At 37.2% G+C, this 23,630-nt stretch overlaps 2 protein-coding genes across 2 annotated transcripts in view; both read right to left on the bottom strand.

Annotated features, from left to right (window-relative positions):
* LOC129283288 (carboxypeptidase B-like) overlaps positions 1–7,257 on the bottom strand; it is a 33,025-nt gene extending 25,768 nt beyond the window's left edge. Inside the window, exon 1 of the mRNA XM_064095792.1 lies at positions 7,152–7,257. Within this exon, the coding sequence (XP_063951862.1) occupies positions 7,152–7,216 (65 nt within the window). The 5' untranslated portion in view covers positions 7,217–7,257. The remainder of the gene's footprint in view (positions 1–7,151) is intronic.
* A 3,446-nt stretch (positions 7,258–10,703) lies between these two features.
* Positions 10,704–21,232, bottom strand: LOC129254584 (carboxypeptidase B-like). The gene is made up of 10 exons (XM_054893080.2): positions 21,120–21,232; positions 20,872–20,953; positions 19,103–19,324; positions 18,380–18,481; positions 17,786–17,890; positions 17,043–17,153; positions 16,398–16,488; positions 14,367–14,575; positions 13,024–13,108; positions 10,704–11,214 (listed from the first exon to the last, which is right to left on the bottom strand). Exons 1-10 carry the CDS (start codon positions 21,176–21,178, stop codon positions 11,024–11,026), a joined length of 1,257 nt encoding a protein of 418 aa, XP_054749055.2. The 5' UTR covers positions 21,179–21,232; the 3' UTR covers positions 10,704–11,023.
* Positions 21,233–23,630: the final 2,398 nt, after the last annotated feature.

Raw genomic sequence — 23,630 nt, 5'->3', positions numbered from 1 at the left:
CATTGCTTTTTAGTGGGTCCCTCCATTTCCATCTTAATTTAATTTCTATTGAAAAATAGTATACATATTCAAAACCTACAATGTGTTGCCCAAATTGTTGCAACGGATACAAATATTTATGTTTATATATGGGATACAATTTGTTTTTGTTTGATGGAAGTGAAATAAATGAATTTGAATTTGAAGAAATGAATTCTTGATATCAAGAAATGAATACTTGATATCATGAATTGAATTCTTGATATCAAGAAATGAATTCTTGATATCGAGAAATCTAATTCTTAATATCAGAAAATGTGAATAAATGTTAAAACGGCTTGCCATACGAGCGCTTGCGGTAGGCGATCGCACGAAAAAAACGATTTTATGTGGTTAATAAATGGAATTTTTGATATCAAGAAATGTATTCTTGATATCAAGAAATCTAATTCTTGATATCAAAAAATGAATATTTTAAATCAAGAAATGAATTCTTGATATCAGAAAAAGTGAATAAATGTTAAAACGGCTTGCCATACGAGCGCTTGCGGTAGGCGATCGCACGAAAAAAAACACGATTTTATGTGGTTAATGAATGGAAATTCTTGATATCAAGAAATGAATTCTTGATAACAAGAAATCTAATTCTTGATATCAAGAAATGAATTCTTGATATCAAGAAATGAATTCTTGATATCAAGAAATCTAATTCTTGAAATAAAAAATGTGAATAAATGTTAAAACGGCTTGCCATACGAGCGCTTGCGGTAGGCGATCGCACGAAAAAAACGATTTTATGTGGTTAATAAATGGAATTTTTGATATCAAGAAATGAATTCTTGATATCAAGAAATCTAATTCTTGATATCAAGAAATCTAATTCTTGATATCAAGAAATGAATACTTTATATCAAGAAGTGAATTCTTGATATAAAAAAATGTGATTAAATGTTAAAACGGCTTGCCATACGAGCGCTCGCGGTAGGCGATCGCACGAAAAAAAAAACGATTTTATGTGGTTAATAAATGGAATTTTTGATATCAAGAAATGTATTCTTGATACCAAGAAATCTAATTCTTGATATCAAGAAATGAATACTTTATATCAAGAAATGAATTCTTGATATCAAGAAATCTAATTCTTGATATCAGAAAATGTGAATAAATGTTAAAACGGCTTGCCATACGAGCGCTTGCGGTCGGCGATCGTACGAAAAAAACGATTTTATGTGGTTAATGAATGGAAATTCTTGATATCAAGAAATGAATTCTTGATAACAAGATATCTAATTCTTGATATCAAGAAATGAATTCTTGATATCAAGAAATGAATTCTTGATATCAAGAAATCTAATTCTTGATATCAGAAAATGTGAATAAATGTTAAAACGGCTTGCCATACGAGCGCTTGCGGTAGGCGATCGCACGAAAATAAAAACGATTTTATGTGGTTAATGAATGGAAATTCTTGATATCAAGAAATGATTTCTTGATATCAAGAAATCTAATTCTTGATATCAAGAAATGAATACTTTATATCAAGAAATGAATTCTTGAATTCTTGATATCAAGAAATCTAATTATTGATATCAAGAAATGAATACTTTATATCAAGAAATGAATTCTTGATATCAAGAAATCTAATTCTTGATATCAGAAAATGTGAATAAATGTTAAAACGGCTTGCCATACGAGCGCTTGCGGTCGGCGATCGCACGAAAAAAAAACGATTTTATGTGGTTAAGCCCCTTTCACAATTGACGTACGACCTGTTTACGACCGCCTGCAACAGTTTTTTCTTGTTGTTGCACGATCGATCTCTTGGTGTCTTGCGAGCACTCGCAGTGGTTGTAGACGAACGCACGAATTTGAGGTGGTCGGAGGTGGTCGTGACTGGTCGCATCTGAATTTGAACATGTTCAAAATCCAAACGCGATCAAATACGATTGATTTACTCGCATCAGGTCGTACCATCGGTCGGGCGTTCATCGTGTGAGTGTTGTTCAACGTTGTACGACTTGGTGCGAGAGGTGACACAACTACGTATAGTCGCATTTAGTCGACTGGAGGTCGTACAACACTTGCACATGCACTAGATACCTACAGAGACCAGTCTTGCGACTGGTTGCGATAATATAAGACTGTTGCAAGACCGATCGAAATTACGGCTTACAACATTCCACTACCGTTGCATTCGCATGTATGCGACCGTACAGCCCCTTTCACAATTGACATCCGACCAGTTTACGACCGCCTGCAACAGTTTTTTCCTGCTGTTGCACGATCGATCTCTTGGTGACTTGCGAGCACTCGCAGTCGTTGTAGACGGTCGCACGAACTCAAGGTGGTCGTGACTGGTCACATCTGAACTTTGAACATGTTCAAAATCCGAACGCGATCAAATACGACCGATTCACTCGCATCAGCTCGTATCCGGGGTCGTACCATCGGTCGGGCGATCATCGTGGGAGTGTTGTTCAACGTTGCACGACTTGGTGCGACAGGTGGCACAACTAAGTAATCGCATTTACTCGACTGGAGGTCGTACAACACTTGCACATGTGCTAGCGACCTACATGTACAGAGACCTGTCTTGCGACTGGGTGCGATAATATGATGGGCCATAAGACTGTTGCAAGACCGATCGCAACGGCTTACAACATTGCACTACCGTTGTGTGCGACCGTTCCCCTCGCAATCCCTCGTGCAACACTCGCATGTGATCGCACGAGCACAATAGGATCATAAGCGACTTACTCGTGCAACGGGTTTTACTGGTTGTTTTTGTTGTACGACAGCTGTTGCAACTGTGAAAGCCTCTGTGCGATATTATGAGATGACTGGCGATTGATGCCTGTTGCAGCCTGTCGCACGACCAAAAGGTCGCAAGTGGTCGTACGTCAATTGTGAAAGGGGCTTAATGAATGGAAATTCTTGATATCAACGTTGAACAAGACTCGCACGATGATCGCCCGACCGATGGTACGACCCCGGGTACGGCCTGATGCGAGTGAATCGATCGTATTTGATCGCGTTCGGATTTTGAACATGTTGAAAGTTCAGATGTGACCAGTCACGACCACCTCGAGTTCGTGTGACCGTCTACAACGACTGCAAGTGCTCGCAAGACACCAAGAGATCGATCGTGCAACAACAAGAAAAAAAATGTTGCAGGCGGTCGTAAACTGGTCGGACGTCAATTGTGAAAGGGGCTGAACGGTCGCATACATGAGAATGCAACGGTAGTGGAATGTTGTAAGCCGTAATTTCGATCGGTCTTGCAACAGTCTTATATTATCGCACCCAGTCGCAAGACTGGTCTCTGTAGGTCTCCAGCACATGTGCAAGTGTTGTACGACCTCCAGTCGAGTAAATGCGACTACTTAGTTGTGCCATCACCTCTCACATCAAGTCGTACAACGTTGAACAACACTCACACGATGATCTCCAGACCGATGGTACGATCTGATGCGAGTGAATCGATCGTATTTGATCGCGTTTGGATTTTGAACATCTTCAAAGTTCAGATGCGACCAGTCACGACCACCTCGAGTTCGTGCGATCGTCTACAACGACTGCGAATGCTCGCAAGACACCAAAAGATCGATCGTGCAACAACAGGAAAAAATTGTTGCAGGCGGTCGTAAACAGGTCGTACGTCAATTGTGAAAGGGGCTTTAACGATGGAAAACTGAATACTATCAATCAACTGAGGAAGTGTTATACCTCACATCACACGCATGAACACTCGCACCTGTTTCATTAAATCGTCCGAGTGATCGCGTTGCCTCACATCGACTATTGCGACCTCACGACTAGGCAATCAGTCGTACAACTAGTTAGACCGTTAACATGGTTAATAATAAGACCGTTAATAGAATATGGCCATTCAATTTGGTCACCTTTTAGTATAGGTGATCAGAAACGGCTAGTGTACGTGCAGCGAAGAGCTACCAAGCTAATCCCTCGACTGAGGAACTTGTCCTATTCTGAGCGACTGCAACGCTACCATCTCTTCTACATAGACGTAGAAGCTAGAGGAGATATGATAGATGTTTACAATATAGTTTATGCATGGTATCTATGACACTAGCATATATCTGCTTGTACGAAGTAAGGAAGGAAGGACTAGAGGCCATTCCCAGAAACTTGAGAAGCAGTATGCAAAGCTTGATGTAAGGAAGTTCTTTTCAAATCGAGTTATTAGTTCTTGGAACAGTCTACCAGAAAATGTGGTTTCAGCACCTTCTGTAAATTCCTTTGAGAATCGGCTTGATAATCACTGGAAGGATATTGCTTTTTTGTACGACTTTGAATAATGGATTTTATATCTTGCCACATGTAACTACTTGCCACATATGCAACTACTTGCCACATGCTATTACTTGTCACATGGAACTAATTGAAACTGATAGTGTGGATCATACAGTTTATTCCCTTGGACCGATGAACAGGCATAGTCCTACAAGCATCGTTGGATAAAAGTAAAAGTAAGTAAGTAAAGTAGACTTCACATGTAAGTACGTGGGTCACCTGTGATGGCGCCGTGGTGTAGCGGTTCTGACTCTCGCCTTGTAATCAGAGGGTTGTGTGTTCGAATCCCACCATGACCTAGCGTCCTTGGCAAGGCGTCAATTCACACTTTGCCACTCTCACCCAGGTGCTAATTGGGTACCGGTAGGAAACAACCGTCATTGTGGTTGATTTAGCAAGTGTGCACCTACAGGCTGCTTGAAATGCTATGAATCCAGTGACCGGGTTATAATAATTGTGAAGCGCTTTGAACAGTCGTAGATTGATAAAGCGCTATATAGGGCCTACATGTAAATTCCAATTATTATTATTATTTCAAGAGCTGTCGTGAATAGCGATTCCACTACCTGCCTCTGAATATGACCAGTGACCGGGTTATAATAATTGTGAAGCGCTTTGAACAGTCGTAGATTGATAAAGCGCTATATAGGGCCTACATGTAAATTCCAATTATTATTATTATTTCAAGAGCTGTCGTGAATAGCGATTCCACTACCTGCCTCTGAATATGACTGGTGTACTCTGGCATATTAATCGTGTCCAGTTTTTTTACTAAAAAATCGAAGGTCAAGCAGATCAGCTGAGTCACAAGAGTTGAATAACTAGACGAGAGTAGGAGTGCATAAGTAAGAATAAAAACATTCCTCGAATTCTGAAAACAAATCAAATAATGTTAAATATTTTGAAGATTAATATCAATTACAATATGTAATTTTCCTGACTTTCTACGTTTACCTAAATCTGATTGCGTGCAAGAATAATACTGGCTTCCGATAAGAGTGCTTAAATTAATGGTATACACGGAGATCCCATCATCAGAGGGATCAGCTTGACGTCATCAGTCGCATCCCATTCAAACCCTCTTTTTGAAAATTTTGGCGTTTCCACACACAGAAAAAGTGAAAATCGGGTTTTTCAACGTGATCAAAAATAATTTGCGTCTGTAGAGAGTAGACAAACATTTTTCAAGAACTATCGCAATCCTTGGGTCTTATTAAAAAAAACTTGTAATAATAACAAATTTACAATAATGAAACGCTACTGAAATCCTTCAATATGATTGGCAAATCGTAAATTTATTACGGAAATTGTGCATTTGCAATTATAACAAATCTGTATGAAATGGGAACCTTATAGTTTTTCAATTATTTATTTTGGTTTTTTTCTTGCTTATGCTTCTCTTTTCCCCTCAAACTTTTCAGACAGATAGATCCCACTCTGAACCGCGCATACAGGGTCACAATTTCGTTTTACTTTTTTTTAACATTCCGCTGAACGTAATATCATATTCATATACTTTATTCATGGGGATTTTATTCATTTCCATTCGTTTTCATCGATTCATTTTATATCGCAATCTTAAACTGACCCCTGGACTGGTCCCGTATTCCGAACTCTGGCATAAACCATAGTCTGAGTCTTAAATAGAATAATTGAAAGCTAAAAATGTTATACAAACACGGTTAAACCTAGCCTCTTGTCGAGGCTGCTTCCCGAGCGAAGCGAGGGATAATTGGGCCTGGCGAGCGCAGCGAGCCATAATCCGCTTTGCGAATTAGGATATCCCTCGCTTCGCTCGGGAAGCAGTCGCCACGGCCTCGACAAGAAGCTAGGTTAAACCAAATTTTTAGACCATGGTAACGATTTTGGTTTCTGTTATGTTAACTACCGTCGAAACTCTGCAGAACATTTTTTTCGTTTTACTGGTAAACGGCGAACTGGTAAACATCTTTAAATACCTCTCGGTTAATCAGGCGTAGTGGCTGACCTTATACTATAGAGTATATACTTTTTATCAAAGTGGAGACAATAACAGAGCGGTGACTCTAACTCTCAACCTAACGATTACGAGTCCAATTTTCTAACTACAAGACCACATGACTTGATTTATTAATTAATAAATCAAATCAACGTTCTGAATATTGGTCCTGAAGTAAAAAGGCTGTACAAAGTTCTACATGCTAGTGATGCTACATCGCGAGGTGGTTTTCTGAACCGGTTTGGAAGATCGCTTCCAAGATCGCTTCGACCGTTCTCACTACACGTTAAACTAGTTTCCAGTAAACTAGTTTTAGGAATGTACTGAAAACGGCGTTTTACACAACACTACACCATGGCCCTGTGCACGATTATTTTTTCTATAAGGGGCGCTGATGTGAATTTGACAAGCAAAAAATGAAGGTCATTTTGGGACAGAGAAATTTGACAAGCAAAAAGAAAAGAGAAGAAAAAAAGGCTTTCACTACAAAACGAAGATCACTTTGATCCAGATAAATTGACAAGTAAAAAGAATGGCTATCAATATATACAAAAGGAATAGTAAAAGTCAAATTAATCGTCTATTGGTGAATATGTGACAGACGAATAAAAATGGTCAATATCTACAAAAATTCCGTTAAATACTAACCAATAAATATTGGTTGATTTTGGTCACTTTTGTCGGTCGAAAATAATCATCTACGCATTGGTGATTTTAACCAATCCTTTCGAACGTTGCCAATTAAATGAATGAATACTGTTTAAATTAGACTTAAATACACTATTGCCCATCGATGGTTCAAGAATAAGTAAGGCGTAGAGCTATGAAATTATTCGAAAGTTTTCCAAGTGTATTTGGATGATAATGAAAGAAGACCTACCCGTCATATCGAACCTTCTCAGCTACGGCTAGAGCGACAAGTAAAGAAATAATTAGCAGTTTCATCGTGATGATTGTAGTCTTGACGTCGATGGTGACGAACAGACAGATGAAGTTTAAGACGATTTTCTCTCCCTTTTTATTGTTTGTTGGAGACCCTAACACGGGGGAGCTTCTCCTATACAATTAACCTAACAAATTTCAATTTATAATTGTGAACAGTGTTCCGTTGCGCGATATCCCATGTTGAAGTCTCGTGCGCAATATTTGTTTGAATTATGTTTCTAATCAAGTTGACGTCTGAAGACCTAAGTCGAGTTGTATAACGTCTATTACAGTCTTTCTATTGACAAGTGGATATTGCCTATACCCTTGATGGCATGTCGGATATCCAATGACCAATAAAGACTTTAATTTGTGGAAGAGCCTTGGTGTAGTGGTTCTGACTCTCGCCTTGTAAACAGAGTGTCGTGTGTCCGAATCCCACCACGGTCTAGCGTCATTTGTCAAGGCGTTAATCATGTTAATCCACACTTTGCCACTCTCGATCGACCCAGGTGCTGAATGGTAGGATGCGAAATATATTGTATGTTTGAATTTGCCAGCGCCATAATGAGGCTGCGATGAATGCAAGGAATGCTCCCAATGGAGTGGAAATTTTGCACTTTTCGTACGGGATTGAAACGAATCCAATGACCGGGGTAATAATATGCTGTAAAGCGCTTTTAGCCGATCTGGGAAAAGCGCTATATAAAAATTGGCTATTATTATTTTGTACTGCTGGAAGACATGCAGATAATTTATGTAAAATATTGAGAAGTTGGTCTTTGTATTATACGAACTTTAATTATTATTCCACCCTCTTATAAACATTTTAAAGGGGAGGAAAGGCAAAATGTTAGGAGTGTTATAGGTTCACCTGCAAAGGTAACTCGTGTTAAAGACACCGACAAAGTAACTCCAGACCATCGACAAAAAATATATTATTTCCAGTTTTGAGTACAATGTCATGAGTCGATTTCGTTGTAGTTTCTGGTGGTAAAAAAAAATCTTCAGCCTGTGCACCGTGCACATTAAAACAGATAAGAATGTGTACAAAATTTGTTATAATAAAAACAGAAATGAAAAAAAAAAATGTGTACAATGATTCAGAGTAACGGATTGGGAAAACATGAACAAAGGTTTCTACCATACATCTCAATGCAGTTTCACATTTACAAGAAAATCGAGCATTTTTGAAAGGTTTTGCGTAATATTCGTCTTCAAGTATGAATTGTCATGTTATCTCTAATCTGATTTAATTTGTGATCAATGTACAGAGATGGAGCACTCTAATGTGGAGCGTGATTTCTATGAAGGCAGTAGGTCTACATGTACCTGATTGAATCGAGATCTGTTATCTGAACAATTTTCACAAATCTTACTAGGTCTAGTCATGAAACTTGGATAATTATAATCACAGTATTACTGATCATCTTGCGCAAGTTTTAGGTCACATGATCAAGGTCAAATATCATTAAGGGTCAATGAACTTTGTTAATATACCTAGTAGGGATACCTAGGGAAATTTCTGAATGTAGGCATGTTATGCCTCTGTATTCAGTTCTAGATTTTTCCTCCTCAAGATGGCTGGCTTGATCACTTCCGGGAACAGGGCTTTCGTAGTCATATTTTATTGGCTCATTTTTCCAGCATCTATCCAGGGCAGCTTCAAAACTGTGCACACTTGGGGCAGTGACAACTTCATTATTTAGGCTATTCCATGTCTTACGTATTCTAACATAAAAAGAATTCCTATATTTCTGGGTCTTTGTCCTTGGTATGAACAATTTTTTACTGTGACCTCTGATATGTTGAGTTCGCTATATTTTTCTTCTAAATTAAGTTTTGTACATAGATCATAATTAATAAAGTGTTTATATGTTTCAATCATGTCACCCCTAACTCTTCGATACGCCAGAGTTGGGATTTTTAACTGTTTAAGTCGTTGTGCATAGGAAAGCTTCCTTAATTTAGGGACTAATTTTGTTGGGGGTATTAACCTTAAAAACCACTGTTATGTCTTCAAAATAATCATAACTTTGCAGATATCTGTTTCTTACAATTTGGAAATGGGAGGGATCAAGTATAGGCCTAACACTAATAATTTCGGACAAGTTTCAGGTCACCTGATTAAAGTCCAAGGATAAGGTCAATGAACTTTTTTAAATTTTCAGTTTTTAAAGTCATTATTGTTTTTATATTGAATCACACAATACAGGCAAGAGGTGTTCAACTTGGAATAAAGTTATGTTTGAGCGTGTTATGTTTTTTGTTGGTTTTTAGCGTTTGTGTGTATTTTTGCCTATTTTCACGCGAAAATTTGCTGCGTCGCCATAATATGTGTTAATGAGAACACCTCATTTGTTACTGACAAATGTGGTAAATGTCACTGACAACCATCCTGTAGGGTTGGCATCTCTGTTATTATACCATCTCCTGCATGTATTGTGCTTGTTCTTAATTATATCACTACATTTTGTGTAGAAAAAAGAAAGGACCCTGTTTTGATGGAGGTCATGGGCGGAAGCCAGAGGTGTGGCAGCCGACGGTCAGAGTGGAGACGTTCGATAGACGCCCTATATGTGCCACTAGGCATCTGGATAATATAGACAAGAGGTAATATATCAGTACATTTTAAGTGATATATTATGATATTAAGATGAGGATAATTATAATCAGTCGTCAATTGATTCGACACGACATCACACCAAACGATACTAATGAATCAACTATTCGTATGGAGTTGTCATGAAGTACCCATCGATATTATTACCTATAAAAGAAACTTATTAGGCTCAGGTTACTTACAACAACCCCCCACCCTCCCCCTCGAAATGATTTTGCCGTTTGCAGACAAGACGAAATCAATATCTCCATGTCATATTTCATTATTGGTAAGACCCAGCTATTCAATATGGGTCTTACCCCTTATTTTGACTCGGTATCAACTCGCTATCGATAAAGATGATATTATTCTCTTTCATATTTGTCTTAGCCAAATAAAAATCAACTGCAGGTTCTTCTTTTCTCATGGATGAGAAGATTACATTTCCATCATTTGGTTAACCCTTTTATTTCATGAACGTATACAGGGAGTTGAAAGTTTCATGCATGTTATCTTTGATTTGTATTTTAGGATTGCAGGAGTTAAATATTAGTTGTTTTTCCTCGTACATGGCCTTGTCGAATTTCAAAGGCAGTGCAATGTCTTTTAACTACCAAATTAACCCTGAACAGATGTTACAATAAAGTTTGTGCGCGTCATATTCTGGTTGTTGATCTGTTTGTCGTTTTTCAATCAGAGGGTCGAGGGTTCGAATCCCCTCCAGGACATGTTTTGCTTCTGCTAGAATTTTGCCCGAACGAGTCGAGTTGATGCATGGTAGCCACCAGCATGACCAGGATGAATTACTTGAATACTCTGAGCGTTGGAAGCAGCAGCAGCCACGCCCGTACATGTATGTAATATAAGCAACATGATAACAAAAGACACAGACACTGTAATGACTAATTATACGTATAATTGTATCATGTATTTAACGTGTATTTAACACAATACTTTGTTTCGTAGTCGACATGTTGATTGTTCCAAATCCATATTGAACCAATGCATATATTTGTAAATGAAACGGTTTCATGACTGAGGTATGATTATGTAGACAAAGCAACAGGAGTCGAATCATTAAGAGATAGTTCTCCCAAAGCTTTGCAAAGAACGTTTAGATGATGCATATTTCTCCTTCTTTTAGATTAGTCTTCCTTAAACATGATATCTTGGAAGTCTGCAAATCATGGTTTCGAGTTCGTTTAGGCAATTGGCAAGTGAATGATCTACTTGTATTCCTCCACCATGTGTTTGCATAGAGCCTTTACAGCTTCATACGTCTCTTCGCCAGTTGGTATGATCTGGTTGGCTGGAAGAAGGAAACCGTACCGTCCAGTATCTCTCAGCTCCACAACGTAAGAATACTTTGCTCCCAGAGTGACGTAGCCCCAATCTTCGCTGCATCCAGATGCGGCGTCTGTGCACATTTCAAATAAGGAAAGAGGGGTTCAGCGTAATACTTCTGACCTCCTATCAGTTGACTGTCGGTTTCATTCATTTCACAATGAAACTCTGTAATTGTTTTTACCCCTCTCGGTTGCTTTCTTGTTAGCCAACCTATATTTGAGTGTGTGTTGTGTGTGTGATATGCAAATGTGTAGGCTAAACATGCATACACTATTCCATAATCACATTTAAACATTACCATATAATATTGATATAATCCAATGTAATAACTGCTCCAAATATACTACCTACAATTCTACTCCAACCACCACCATTACTAGTTTACTACCACACTATCATTACCACTTCGACTTCTCCTATACTACTACTACTACTACTACTACTACTACTACTACTTATATCATAATGCTAGTTAATAGGCTTAGGTAATGTCTCTTTATAAAAAAAATCATGTTGCGTTTTTTGGAATAGATAAAATTACGAATGGGATCAAATTGCGACACTGCAATCAAATATTATAATGATCAGAATGGTAACAATGATATCAAAATAATATTTAGGTCTCAGCTGGTACACTGCAAAAACCTTGGTGTTAATTTAACACCAGCCCGGAATCTATATATGTCCACACCAGAGAAGTGTTAAACAACACCAGTTTCGTTTTGGTCTAACACCAGATAGGTGTTAATACAATTCCAATTAGTATTAAGACAGCATCGGTTTGATTCCAAACTTGTGTTTTTAATTACTTCTCTGGTGTGGACATATATAGATTCCGGGCTGGTGTTAAATCAACACGGGAGTTTTTGCCGCAGTGTAGGTGTTTCATTGAGCTATTCGCGAAGTTACACACGTCTTAACACACGGCTGGAACATGATCTTAGATGCTAATTCAGCTTCAATATAATTTATACATGCATCTTTAGCACAAGAAAATGCCAGCACCAGTCGTGCGAAACGTTATTCGCAACTTTCGAACATCATTTGCATGAAAAACTCACCTGGATGGTCAAGTCAGCGTATGCCAACTTACTGGCCAAACGTTTTCTCCTTCAAGCAAATATCTTTATACCAAGCATTTCACTCGTAATATCAATAATTGTACTTTCATAACTCAAAATATCAAGTATTGATTTCTTAAGAAGAACAGTTTGCGTTGTTAGCAATGGGCAATTCTTGATATATCAAGAAATGGGATAAAAAGAAAATGGCTTTCCATAACCTACGAGAGTCGGTATCATGCTGATTCAATGTTCAGGGCGCCGTCATACAAAGATTTGCGATTGATCCGATCAACCACAAATATGGAAAGCCAGCAATATCAACATCTTAAATGCATGTTTGTTAAAAAATGTTTTCTTGGTAGGATGTATATTCATACATGTATCGTTTTCTTGAAAATTTGGTGTTCTTGCCTTTATAGACAAACGACATTTGGCAAATTGTCTGTATTGATTGGATCAATCGTAACTCTTTGTAATACGGGGCCCTAATGTGGCAGCCTATTTTCATGGCCCTGGGAAGCGGAGCTCCTGGTGGTGCTGAAGCATTCCCTAAGATTAGTTTGTCTGGGGGTGCTGCGTGTGTTATACACCATAGGCAGCATTCCCTTGAAATTGTCAAAAAGTAGAAAATTAACCAAAGTTACCTTCATTTTTTGTGAAAACTTTTTTTTTTGCTTGTCCATTTTTGTTGACAAATATAACTTTCATTTTGATTTCGGAGTGGAAACCTTTTGTCTATGTGCTTGTCATTTTTTTTACTTAAAAATCCCCTATTAAAAAATCGTTCCCAGGGACCTGTCAATTTTAATACTTACAAAGGGTCCTTGCAGAAGGGCCATATATGTAATCGGTACCATGTACACTTGCAAGAGCGTTTACAGCTTTGGCAGCAGCCTCGTCCTAAAAAAGAATGATAAACTAATTTAATGATGATGATTAATGTGAGTATTTTGAATTTTGATGATTGCCATCAACTCAATCATGATCAATGTTTCCATTTGTTTATTGCAAATTGTACTTAATTTTTAGGTCAAACTAATAAGCCGAGTTATATCTTTATCCATGTCAATGATAAACCAGTCTACTTTCTAACGAAGCAGATTATGTTTGATTTAAGGAATTTTATAAAATTTGTATGTTGACCGTTTATTCTTGTTGCATGTTCTAATCATTCTCAGCCATCATGCCTTTATGACCTGTATACACACACACACATATTATATATATATATATATATATATAATATATACATACGTGTTTTCTTCATCATCACCACCAGAATTTTATCATGACCACGACCAGATCCCCTAGCATGTTAGATGCACTCTGTGGTCGTTTTCGTCACCCTCATTATCCAAAAACCACCACCATGAACCATCATAAATTTTTATGAACCATCGCTACCAACACCAACATCAACTTAATAAGTAACCAACTTAAAATGCCATCATCACATGAAAGACCTTCATAACCATGTTAAACTTCAAAATGGCAAAACAACAAGTAAATCTAAATAAATAAAGTGAATTGCTGAAAGTTTCATCAATCAATTGCCAGGTTATTGAATTTTAAAGTTTAGCAAGTTTTTGAAAACAATCATATGCAAGCCGTCATGGACAAATCATGTTCCGACTTTCCTTGTTCTTATGTTCATTTTTTTCAATCCTTTTAACAATTTTATTGTTCTTTGTGCCTGATTTTGCCATCATAAAATAATAATAAAAAAGTAGCCCAAGGTTTTACATGAAGCTATTTGAATATGAATTAACACTATTACATGAAATCATAATTATATCATATATATGTCTCCCTTATAACAAAACAAATTGCAACTACGATTATCCGTTGTCAATCCTTCTTTTTTTTTCATTTTGAGGGAACAAAAAATAAATGAATTCAATTTCATATAATAAAGTACAAAAGAGTAAGTGGTAATATGCCATCATCTGCTTGCTCAATGCATATTCGTGATGAGAACATGCATAGATTTTTTTTATCACTGAAATAACGAAAAATTTAAAAAGTCATAACTTTCTTATTCCTTGTCCGAGTTTGATGAACACTTCAGTGTTTTGTTTGTTGTGAAAGTACCACAACAGGCAGTAAACATGGGACTTCAGAAAAAAAAAGGCCTATGACTTTCATTTTATTTCCTTACATGATCGTCCTTGTCCAGAGGCAGGATAGCCCTGGCGGTGAACGACCACGGAGCGAGCCAGAGCTGAGAGTAACTGTGGAAGTCGATGAAGCAAACGAACTCCTGGTTGGCGTTGAGAAGGAAAGAAGTTGTACCAGCAACCTCTGGCTCAGAGAAGGCGTTAGGGCCACGGTAGGTGTCTGAGCAGGCACTGGTGCTGGCACCCTCGCCTGAAATCGAGAAGGTATTACAAGCAGGACCATGTTATGTGATACTGGGAAGCGAATTGCGCTTGGTTTACAACGGATCATGGTACATCATTTGTGTAGGCAACTTTTTATCAGGTATTAAGATTTCAGAGCCCCTGTCTCTATCTCTATTACTCTCTCTAGTTTTTATTTTCCTCCCATCTGTCGTCAGAACAAAAGTGTATATCAAAGCAAGCACAAACAAAACAATTACAGACGCTGTCAACCGCGTAGCCAGGATTTCATTTCGGAGGGGGCGGTAATTGCACGCGAAGCGTGCCAACACTTACAGAGCGCGCGAAGCGCGCTCCCTAGGGGGTGGGTGCAGGGAGGGGGAGTTTCCCCCTCCCTTGCGAAGCGCGAAGCTTTTGGTGTTTCATAAATTAAAATGAAAAGGAGCCGTCTCTCTTGTCTCTAGTACCTACATCAGCTCCAATTCAGTTGACTATATTGTGATTTTAAACCTTGTTTTCAAAAGTGATTGTTAACGCACAAAAAGGAATACAATGGAGGAAATTAAAATCATAATAACCCCGCGCGAAGCGCGGAAGCTAAAGCGTTTTATCAATTTTTTTGCCATGAAAAGGGTCCCGAGAAAAGGGTATTCTCAAAGATATATTGAATACTTCCCTTGGAAATATCAGATTTTATTACAAACAATTTAGCGACAGTGCATATCTTTAACTCGCAAAACAGAGGAAAAGAAGTGTATATGCAGGGAGGAAGATATTCCTCTCCGCGCAGAGCAATAAAACTCTGAAATTTCAAAGGGCGGACGTTTCATCAAATGCAGATATATCTAATACCCCATCGGCTCTAATTCAATTGATTTCCTAAGATTATTGAACTTCATTACAAGGAAAATAGTGCGCAAAAAGTTGAAACTTCTGTGAATTATTAAATTTATTTAAAAAAGGATGCCTAATTTATTTGACTTATCCTGAAGCGCTTCATTTGAATTATAAAGAAACCTAAGTGTCATTCAAAATTTCACACTGAGGGCAAAAAACAGGACAGGAGATGAATGTGCAGGGAAATAACATGAAGATTAATAGAATTTGAAAAAAAATTGTACTTTTTTATTTAATACGACACGAATTTTATACATTCCTCTTTTTAAATTAGGAACATGTTTGCCCCAAATTATGGTTGTTTAGTAATGACCTGAAAAGCAGGAGAAGTTGACTTTATGGAGGTGACGGCAGAAATGTATATAAAGATTTTACCCGCCCGGAGCCGACCCGACCAGAATTTGCGCGATCAATTAAAAAAAAAGATAACTTCATATACTTCGGCCTAACCTTACTCTAATTCCATGCCCTATTCTATACATGCATTTGACCTTTAACTGGCAAGAAACACATATAGCTGAGGTGGAAAAGCAGGGTTAGAGAAAGGGTGGGGGAAACAATGGAGAAACATCAATATTGTCATTTAACCGCGCGCAGCGCGGAAGCAAAATTCATATATGAATTTAGAGTAAGAGTGAAGGAGTTTCTACTTTGAGAAAAAAAAATAAAGAATAAAAAGAAAAAAACCCGACAAAGCTACCTTTCTTCCCTTTCCTCCCTTCCCTTTTCTTTTTTTCCTCTCTTTTTTCCCTTCTTTTTTTTTCTTTTTGGGGACGTTTTGGGGGGGGCGACCGCCCCCACCGCCCCCCCCCTGGCTACGCGCCTGGACGCTGTCTAATAATTATGTACTACTTCAGAGTTATATTCATTGTAGATTATTTGGACTATTGAAGGCTATTGTTATATCTATACTTACAAAATATGGGCACCTTTTCATAAAACATAGTACGTACCTCCCCATTCATACTCATAGTTCCTGTTAGGGTCTACTCCTCGACATGCACTACCACTGTTAACTGATCGTGTCTTTCTCCACATACGGTCCTAGAACGTCATGAAAACATGTTTTAACACTGTTAAATTCCATAAATGTACATTATATTGTTCTAGAACTAGACAATTACTTATCATCACCTCCAATAGAACAGGTGGCAGTGGGGGAAACGTGTGATCGAGACGATCCACAGGTAGAGTGGAAGAGATGCCGTTTTATTCACAGATCTACTATACAGATCTACTTTAAAAATATTCACAGATCTACTTTAAAAATATTGAATTCGTGGATCTGTAACTTTTTGCCGTATTTTATATTTACATCTTATTTTATATTTACATCTGACCTAGTCTAGTTCATAGAGGAATCTTGATGAGGGTAAATTTATTCACGAAAATGAAACAACAGAACGCTAAGAATCTTTGAAGACATAAGCTATCTCTTCTACGATATCATACCTGCTACGGAGATTAAAGATGTATACATGATTATGATGGCCTTTTTTCAGTGAAGAAATTGAGTTAGAGGGGCTATGTTAAGAAGCTACCACACTTTCATCTAATACATCTCTTAGTCTTTTGTTATTTTCATAATTTATTCTTACACGAGTCCAGGTATAAGAGTAGCCGTCGACATTGAGTGAGGGTACGATGTAGAAGTCGAAAGCATCAAGGATCTCAGTGACATCGCTGTCCACACCATAGTTTTCTAGAAGCTGCGTTGGTGAATATTTCATACAATATCGCGTTACAAAAAGCGTATAACTAAATGGAAGCATATCATTCACCAGTATACCCCCCCCCCCCCGATGTTTTTTTTTTTCGAACTGAACGGATTTTTAAAATTCTATACACCTTCATTTTATTTTATATAATTTTCAAGAACAAGATACGATCAGTAGGTATCTATTGGTATGACTGGGTACTGAACAGTTGTTTGAAGAAGTACACAATCTAACACTAAACATGATTGGTCACTATAACAAAATTTATGACATTTTTGGTATTCCGAAGCATATAAACTACATGTATGTACAAGCATCAAAGTAAAACGCAACATCCAGTAATTCATATATCAATATCATACGAGCTCATCAACTATATTTTGTCTTATTTGAGAAGACTGAATATGAAAAGCTACAATCATTTGAGCGTATTCATTTTCATATATTTAGGGATTAAAGGCTCGAATTCAACCAGCAGGTGGTGTACTTGGAACCCAATTACGATTGAGTTGCATTAATTTAGTAATTTTGCATCACTTGAGTGTGAAGACAGCTATTGTACACCACTAAACATGCTAAAGGTGCACAATTACACCATGTGGGAAGGTACAAAGAGTGCTTACAGATTTAGTGATGAACATGACGGTCGCAGGTGACACCCACTCACGAGCATGGATACCTCCCTGCCAGTAGACTGCCTTCTTGGTACCAATACCTCCAGTACTGATCTATAAAAGTGAAAATTGTGTATATTAGAAAGGAAAAAAAAATATTATTGTATTTTATGTTAATGTTAAAATGTTATTTTGAATCGGTATAAGCCACTCAACAGGTGCCATTTTGCAGGTGACACGCATCTACAACATCAATAAATATACAACACGTAACTAATTTGCGTATATTTAAAAAAAGTAAAATACAAAAAAGGAGAGTCGGCATTATAACAAATCGACAGAACAGGATCTACGAACAATAAATAGGTGTGTAGAGGGTGGGAAGGAGTGAAGCTGAAAGAGGGGAAAAGGAAAGGGGAGGGAGATGGGCCTAGAACCTAGATGGAAAGGTGGGCAGAAGAGGATACCGATGATTATTGACTCATATATATCGGTTAGGTTAAAGAAAATGATAACTCCTTTGTATTGTTTTAGTCATCAGTCTTTACATATCATCTTGATAACTATCATATTACTAGAAAGATATACATTGTAAATTCCAACCTTTACGGCATTGATGGCGCGACCTTCAGTCGAAGTAGCGATCTGGAATTGTTGAGCAATTGCGCTGTGAGCAGCAGTGATCTCAAATACCCAAGCTTGGATCTAGTAATGAAAATTGTAAAGAAAAAAAAACACAAAATTGAAATCGAGTAATCGATAAATGTAAGAAAATGTTTTACATGAATGTGGAATATGATACCGAGGCCTATACATATAGTGATGACGAATTTACTACGTGGACCTGACATTCTATGTGTTAGGATTCTTACATGGAAATAAATCAGTAATTAAATGCTTAAGATCTGACGTGTTGATGACCGTTCATTATATTTTCCCAGTGACATGGCACAATTTATAGATATCCATCATTACACGATTTACAATAAGAATCTGGATACCAAAATGCTGAAATAGCATGATTGTTATCAAAATGTGTTCTAGAAAGGTATTGACTTATACATTCTGCTCTGCAGATGGAAAGTAAATGAATATTAGCATCCTTAGCATCTAATAGTTTACATGTTAATGTAAGATTTTCAAATGAAGAAAATGTCACTAATATCGGATTACCATGTGATTGTAAATAAGATCTAATATTGACATTATCTAACAAATTAATCATGCTAAGTATGTCTTCCTTTCAAAGTTTGTTTTAGGTAAAGGCCTATACGCTCGTCGATTTATAATCATCATGGTTTTCTTGAAGTAGACTTAGGACGTTACCTCTTCGTATGTGTGGTACATACTGTAGTCGAAATCGGCGCCAATCTTTACATCGTCTTCGGAGCGAGCCTGGGAGTCGATGACGGACTGGACATCATCGATCATGACAGAATATTTGATCTGTTTAGCATCCAACAATTCCTTGATGTCATCCTGGAAGCGAGGTTGGACAAGGATGTCAGTCGGTCGCTTGGTAGTTCGGGGTTGAGACCAGAATGATATCTATGGGAATACAGAATAAATCAATTCATTACCGCTACATATTTTTTTTTCATTCATTAAAATTGCAATATCATAAATATATATCAAGATGAATGAATGGATAAGTGGAAATGACAGAAGACTGCGTCCAATGATCTCATATATAGCCATTTCAAGTAAGCGTTAGGGCCAGTGTTCCGAACTTGATCTAAAGTGCCAAAAAAGGGTTTATATTTTACACCACTATTATATTTACCACTCCAAGACTGTTGCTTTGAGTGACAAATGTGATGAAAATTTGTTCATCTAGATGTGGAGGTTTACATTACCAGTAGTTACCAATAGTTAGGGTATGCAATCTTAAAATGTTGGGCAGCATACTGTCCACAGACTCCACACAAACATTAGTTAAACCAAATTATTCAACTCTGGGTAGTTTTCAACCAATACTGTGTATCTTAACCCAAAGCACACATTATTGGTTTAAAATTACCCAGAATTGGATAAAGTTTTAACCAATTGTTAAGTGGACAGTATGCTACCCAACATTTTTAAGAGTATACAATTAAGTCGCACCAGACTTAAGATTACCGGTCTATAGGTGTGTAAATGCCTAAGGCCCGCTAAGGGTGTGTTGGGGGCTTGTGTGTGTTTGAGTGAGTGTGTATAAATAAATGAAATAGTTATATCTATTGTGTATTGGTTTGTTTGTTTGTTTGTTTGATTGATTGATTTAAATTATTTTGGAGATAACAACTCAAGATACATGATAACATAGTATTACAGAAATAAACACATTTTCATATATATATACAGCTTTCATCCAGGAAAATACAAAAACAAATGCAAAAATAATTTATTTCTTTGTACAAAAATCAACAATGAACATGAGGTGTGAACGCAGCGGACCGTCATCATGAGCGGGAAGGGTGATGTAGACGGCGCCTACAATTAAGATAAGCTCAACTATATGACTTTGTGTGAAACTTTTAAGTTATTTTGCATGAAAATATAAAAACTGCAACAGATTTGAGGGAATTTCCAGGTGCATTACATTTCAATTTAATCAACTCTATGATTTTAGATTTATTAGGCATGGTTTGCACTTTAGAAACATTAACACGGAGGAAAATTTGCAGAAAGAACCCCGCCCGATGATCACGTCTTCGTTGTCTTTTTAATCAAACTCGCACCCCTCTGGAACCTAAGAAAATAGATTCAGAGAAGAAGTCAAAATATACACTAGTGAAGGTGTTCAAATGTACCATTGATTAAAAAAATGCAAAGTTGCAAGTTTAAAGGTGCTTTTGTTTCTTTATGGTGCTTCTGGTGTATCATTAGTCGGCACCATACATACTTATCAGAGTTTAAAAATTATACATATTTTTTCTTAGAGTGTATTTTAGCATTTCACAGTGTCAAACTTCTCAATCATTGGACACCTAGTTTGCGTGTATATGATATATGAACCAACCATTGTAAAGCACTTGTTATTTTTGAACAACAGTTTTCTGGTACTTATTCCCATTACCAAAGAGACATGTTGATTGGTGGGAGTGCTTGCCTACCTTTCCCTCCAGTTCATTTTTCAATGTATTGAGAAAGTCCAGCTGAAGTTCATTCGCTGGCTCAACTCGAAGTGCCTGGTATCTGAAGAAAATTGAGATAAATATGAACAGATTTTTTTAAATATGTTGAGGGAAAACTGTGAGCTTACTTTAAGTACTTTGAAAAAGGTCTTTGGCAGAAACGTCCGTATGATATACATGTATATGTTTTATACATTTGTACCTGTATAATGTTTACCAACACTCACCCGTCATAACATACTGCAGAAGCCACAGCAACCAGCGCTAGAAGAATTAAAGTCTTCATCTTGGAGATCCTATCGTCCTATAGTTCTCACAAGAATGATGCTTTGGAGCTTTTGTATGAGTTTGTTGAACATATTTATACTAAATACTTTAGTTAACGTTTTATCAAATAAAAAGAGGATTAAACCATCATGCTTGCTTAAAATAAGCAGTATTAATACCAATGGTACCGGTAACCGCATGCTAATCCGTAAGCAAACTTGGAAGATTTTTTTATCAGTTTGAAATGTTATGACAATTCATTACCAAAACAATTAAGAACACAGAAATGATGGTTTACATTCAACCCATGGATTCTTTTACAAGGACATAACAGTGAATTTCAATCGCAAAGGTTGGCATAGATACCGGTGTAATCTAAAAGTGTTCTAACATTACAATCGTATACAAAGAAATGGGAATTTTGATTATCATTTTTTCATGACTAATTCTGAATTGATTCTGATTCCAACCAACTGGGTTTTTCTCCGCACTTCGGAGGAAGGGGATCTGCCAGTACAGGGTGCAATCAAATCTGAATTGGCTGTTACATAAGATTTTGCTGCTCGTCACTTCCCTGATATAATTTTTCTTATAGAAATTGTTACCACATGTCTGAAAGCTGTATATGAAAATTGGGATTTTCTTCCCATCGCACCCTTAAGTAGTTGATTAATACCCCTAAAATAGATAAATAAAAATATAAATAAATTAAAACAAAATCTAGGTAAACAAAAACAAAATGGGCGACATTTGAATTGAGATACATGTATTTAAATATGCAATTTTTTTACCCATCTCTTATAAATCTTCAGACAGCTCTCCAAAAGCTTCTGAGATGTGTGGCATCATAAGCGGGTTGTTGATGTAACAAGCATATGTTGTCCAAAAAAACATACGGCGGCATATTACATTTTCAGTGCCTATTCTGTTATCTTCTTTTGTTTCATTCATTTCTCGCACACTTCGTTTATCCATAAAAAAATCATTTAATTCTTTGTTTCACTCAAAACCCCATAGATGGTATTAAGTGCTTGAGAAATTATAAAATAATAAAGTAATTAGTCATTTGTGAAAATTAACATGAGCAAACTGTGCAGCTTTAGTTCTTTGAGTTGTTATAGAAAATTTGTATCAGAACCGCAGTGTCTAGGCAACCAGTGAGAATATCAAGAATTATTATTAATTGTTATTGTCGTTTATTTAAAGATCAAACATGAAAGCCTCTATAAGAGTAGTTTGTAAAGTTTCTTCAACATGCTATAAAATGATTACTGTTAAATAATCAATATTAGGCATTGCATTCGGGCATATTATAAAAGTGAAAACTCTTAGTTTCTTCGTTTATAAGTGTTACCCTAGTATAAGATCTTTCTCCAGAGAAGTTTATGCCACCGTCACACCAACGAAATCGAACCCAAACGGATCATTGATATGCCATTCAAGGTAAAGGTAATAGCTTTAATCGTCTAGAGACGAATAAGTCTGTGTGACTTTGTGATCAGGGAGTTTGCACAACCATTACGCAGACGCTCTCTGGAACTTTGAGAGTCTATTGTCAAAATCCCTTCATGACAAAGAAACATCTGTCGACAATCGGTGAATCAAATCGGCAGTGTTGTCGGTGAAAAAGTACAAATTTTCAATTTTTCGTCAGCTCCGAATCTTAAGACAATCTGCTGTCGATCCCGCTTCACCAATATTCGATGAAGACCTCTAAGCTGTTCATTGTCAATTTGAATACATTTACTATGTTGAAGAATCCGTCCCGTTGCAATTGCGAAAACTCGGCAATATCGAAAAGAGCCGACGTTTGATGGGAATGATGCAGATGTCACTGCATCGAGATTACCTTCCTTTGTAATCTTGCACGTCATATAATCTTTATCTTATTAATTCAACAAATGGACAGACATGATAAGAGGATACATGCATTTACGAACGTACTCTTTGAGCAGAGACACGCGTTGGACGAATCTGAGGTTGATGTCTTGTGCACACGAGTCTTGGTAGGCGGACCATGGAGGTACAAAATGTGCAGACCCACTTTAGTGCCGTGTGTAAATCTGAACGTTTGCACAGGACCAAAGAAAATTTATAAAGTGACTCTTATATTTGCCACGTAGGGTGAAATGGTAAGTGATACCACATTAAATGAACTTTATGCAGCATAATTCAAAATGGTCATCCTTTAACGTACTAAGTATGATTTGCCTTTCATAGCTTAAGAGGGATTTTTTTTTAAAGTCTGGCAAATAGGGTTAGGGCGAATTGCATCCCCACAAAGTGTGAATATCGAAGGCGCCGAAAGTCAGTTGCTTATCTAGGACAAACTGTTAATGCATGGATTAATCTTGAAACGGAGTCAAAGTGCTTTAAATGGCCTCATTTTGCGTTCTAAAAATGCAAATTCTTATGAGAGTTTGGCCATGACCAACCCCCACGTTTTGCTTATTGCAAAGGTTATATCCGCT

Source organism: Lytechinus pictus, chromosome 2, assembly GCF_037042905.1.
Source record: "Lytechinus pictus isolate F3 Inbred chromosome 2, Lp3.0, whole genome shotgun sequence".
NCBI lineage: Eukaryota > Metazoa > Echinodermata > Echinoidea > Temnopleuroida > Toxopneustidae > Lytechinus > Lytechinus pictus.
This window is presented reverse-complemented; position numbering and strand designations above follow the sequence as displayed.

Excerpts from the sequence above, each read along its gene's own strand:
- LOC129254584 (XM_054893080.2), bottom strand. The coding sequence starts at position 21,178 with ATGAAGACTTTAATTCTTCTAGCGCTGGTTGCTGTGGCTTCTGCAGTA. Across the intron at positions 17,154-17,785 it reads TCATGTTCATCACTAAATCT|CTTCTAGAAAACTATGGTGT; the intron begins GTAAGCACTCTT and ends TCACCAACGCAG. Across the intron at positions 16,489-17,042 it reads ACTCTTATACCTGGACTCGT|GACCGTATGTGGAGAAAGAC; the intron begins GTAAGAATAAAT and ends ATGACGTTCTAG.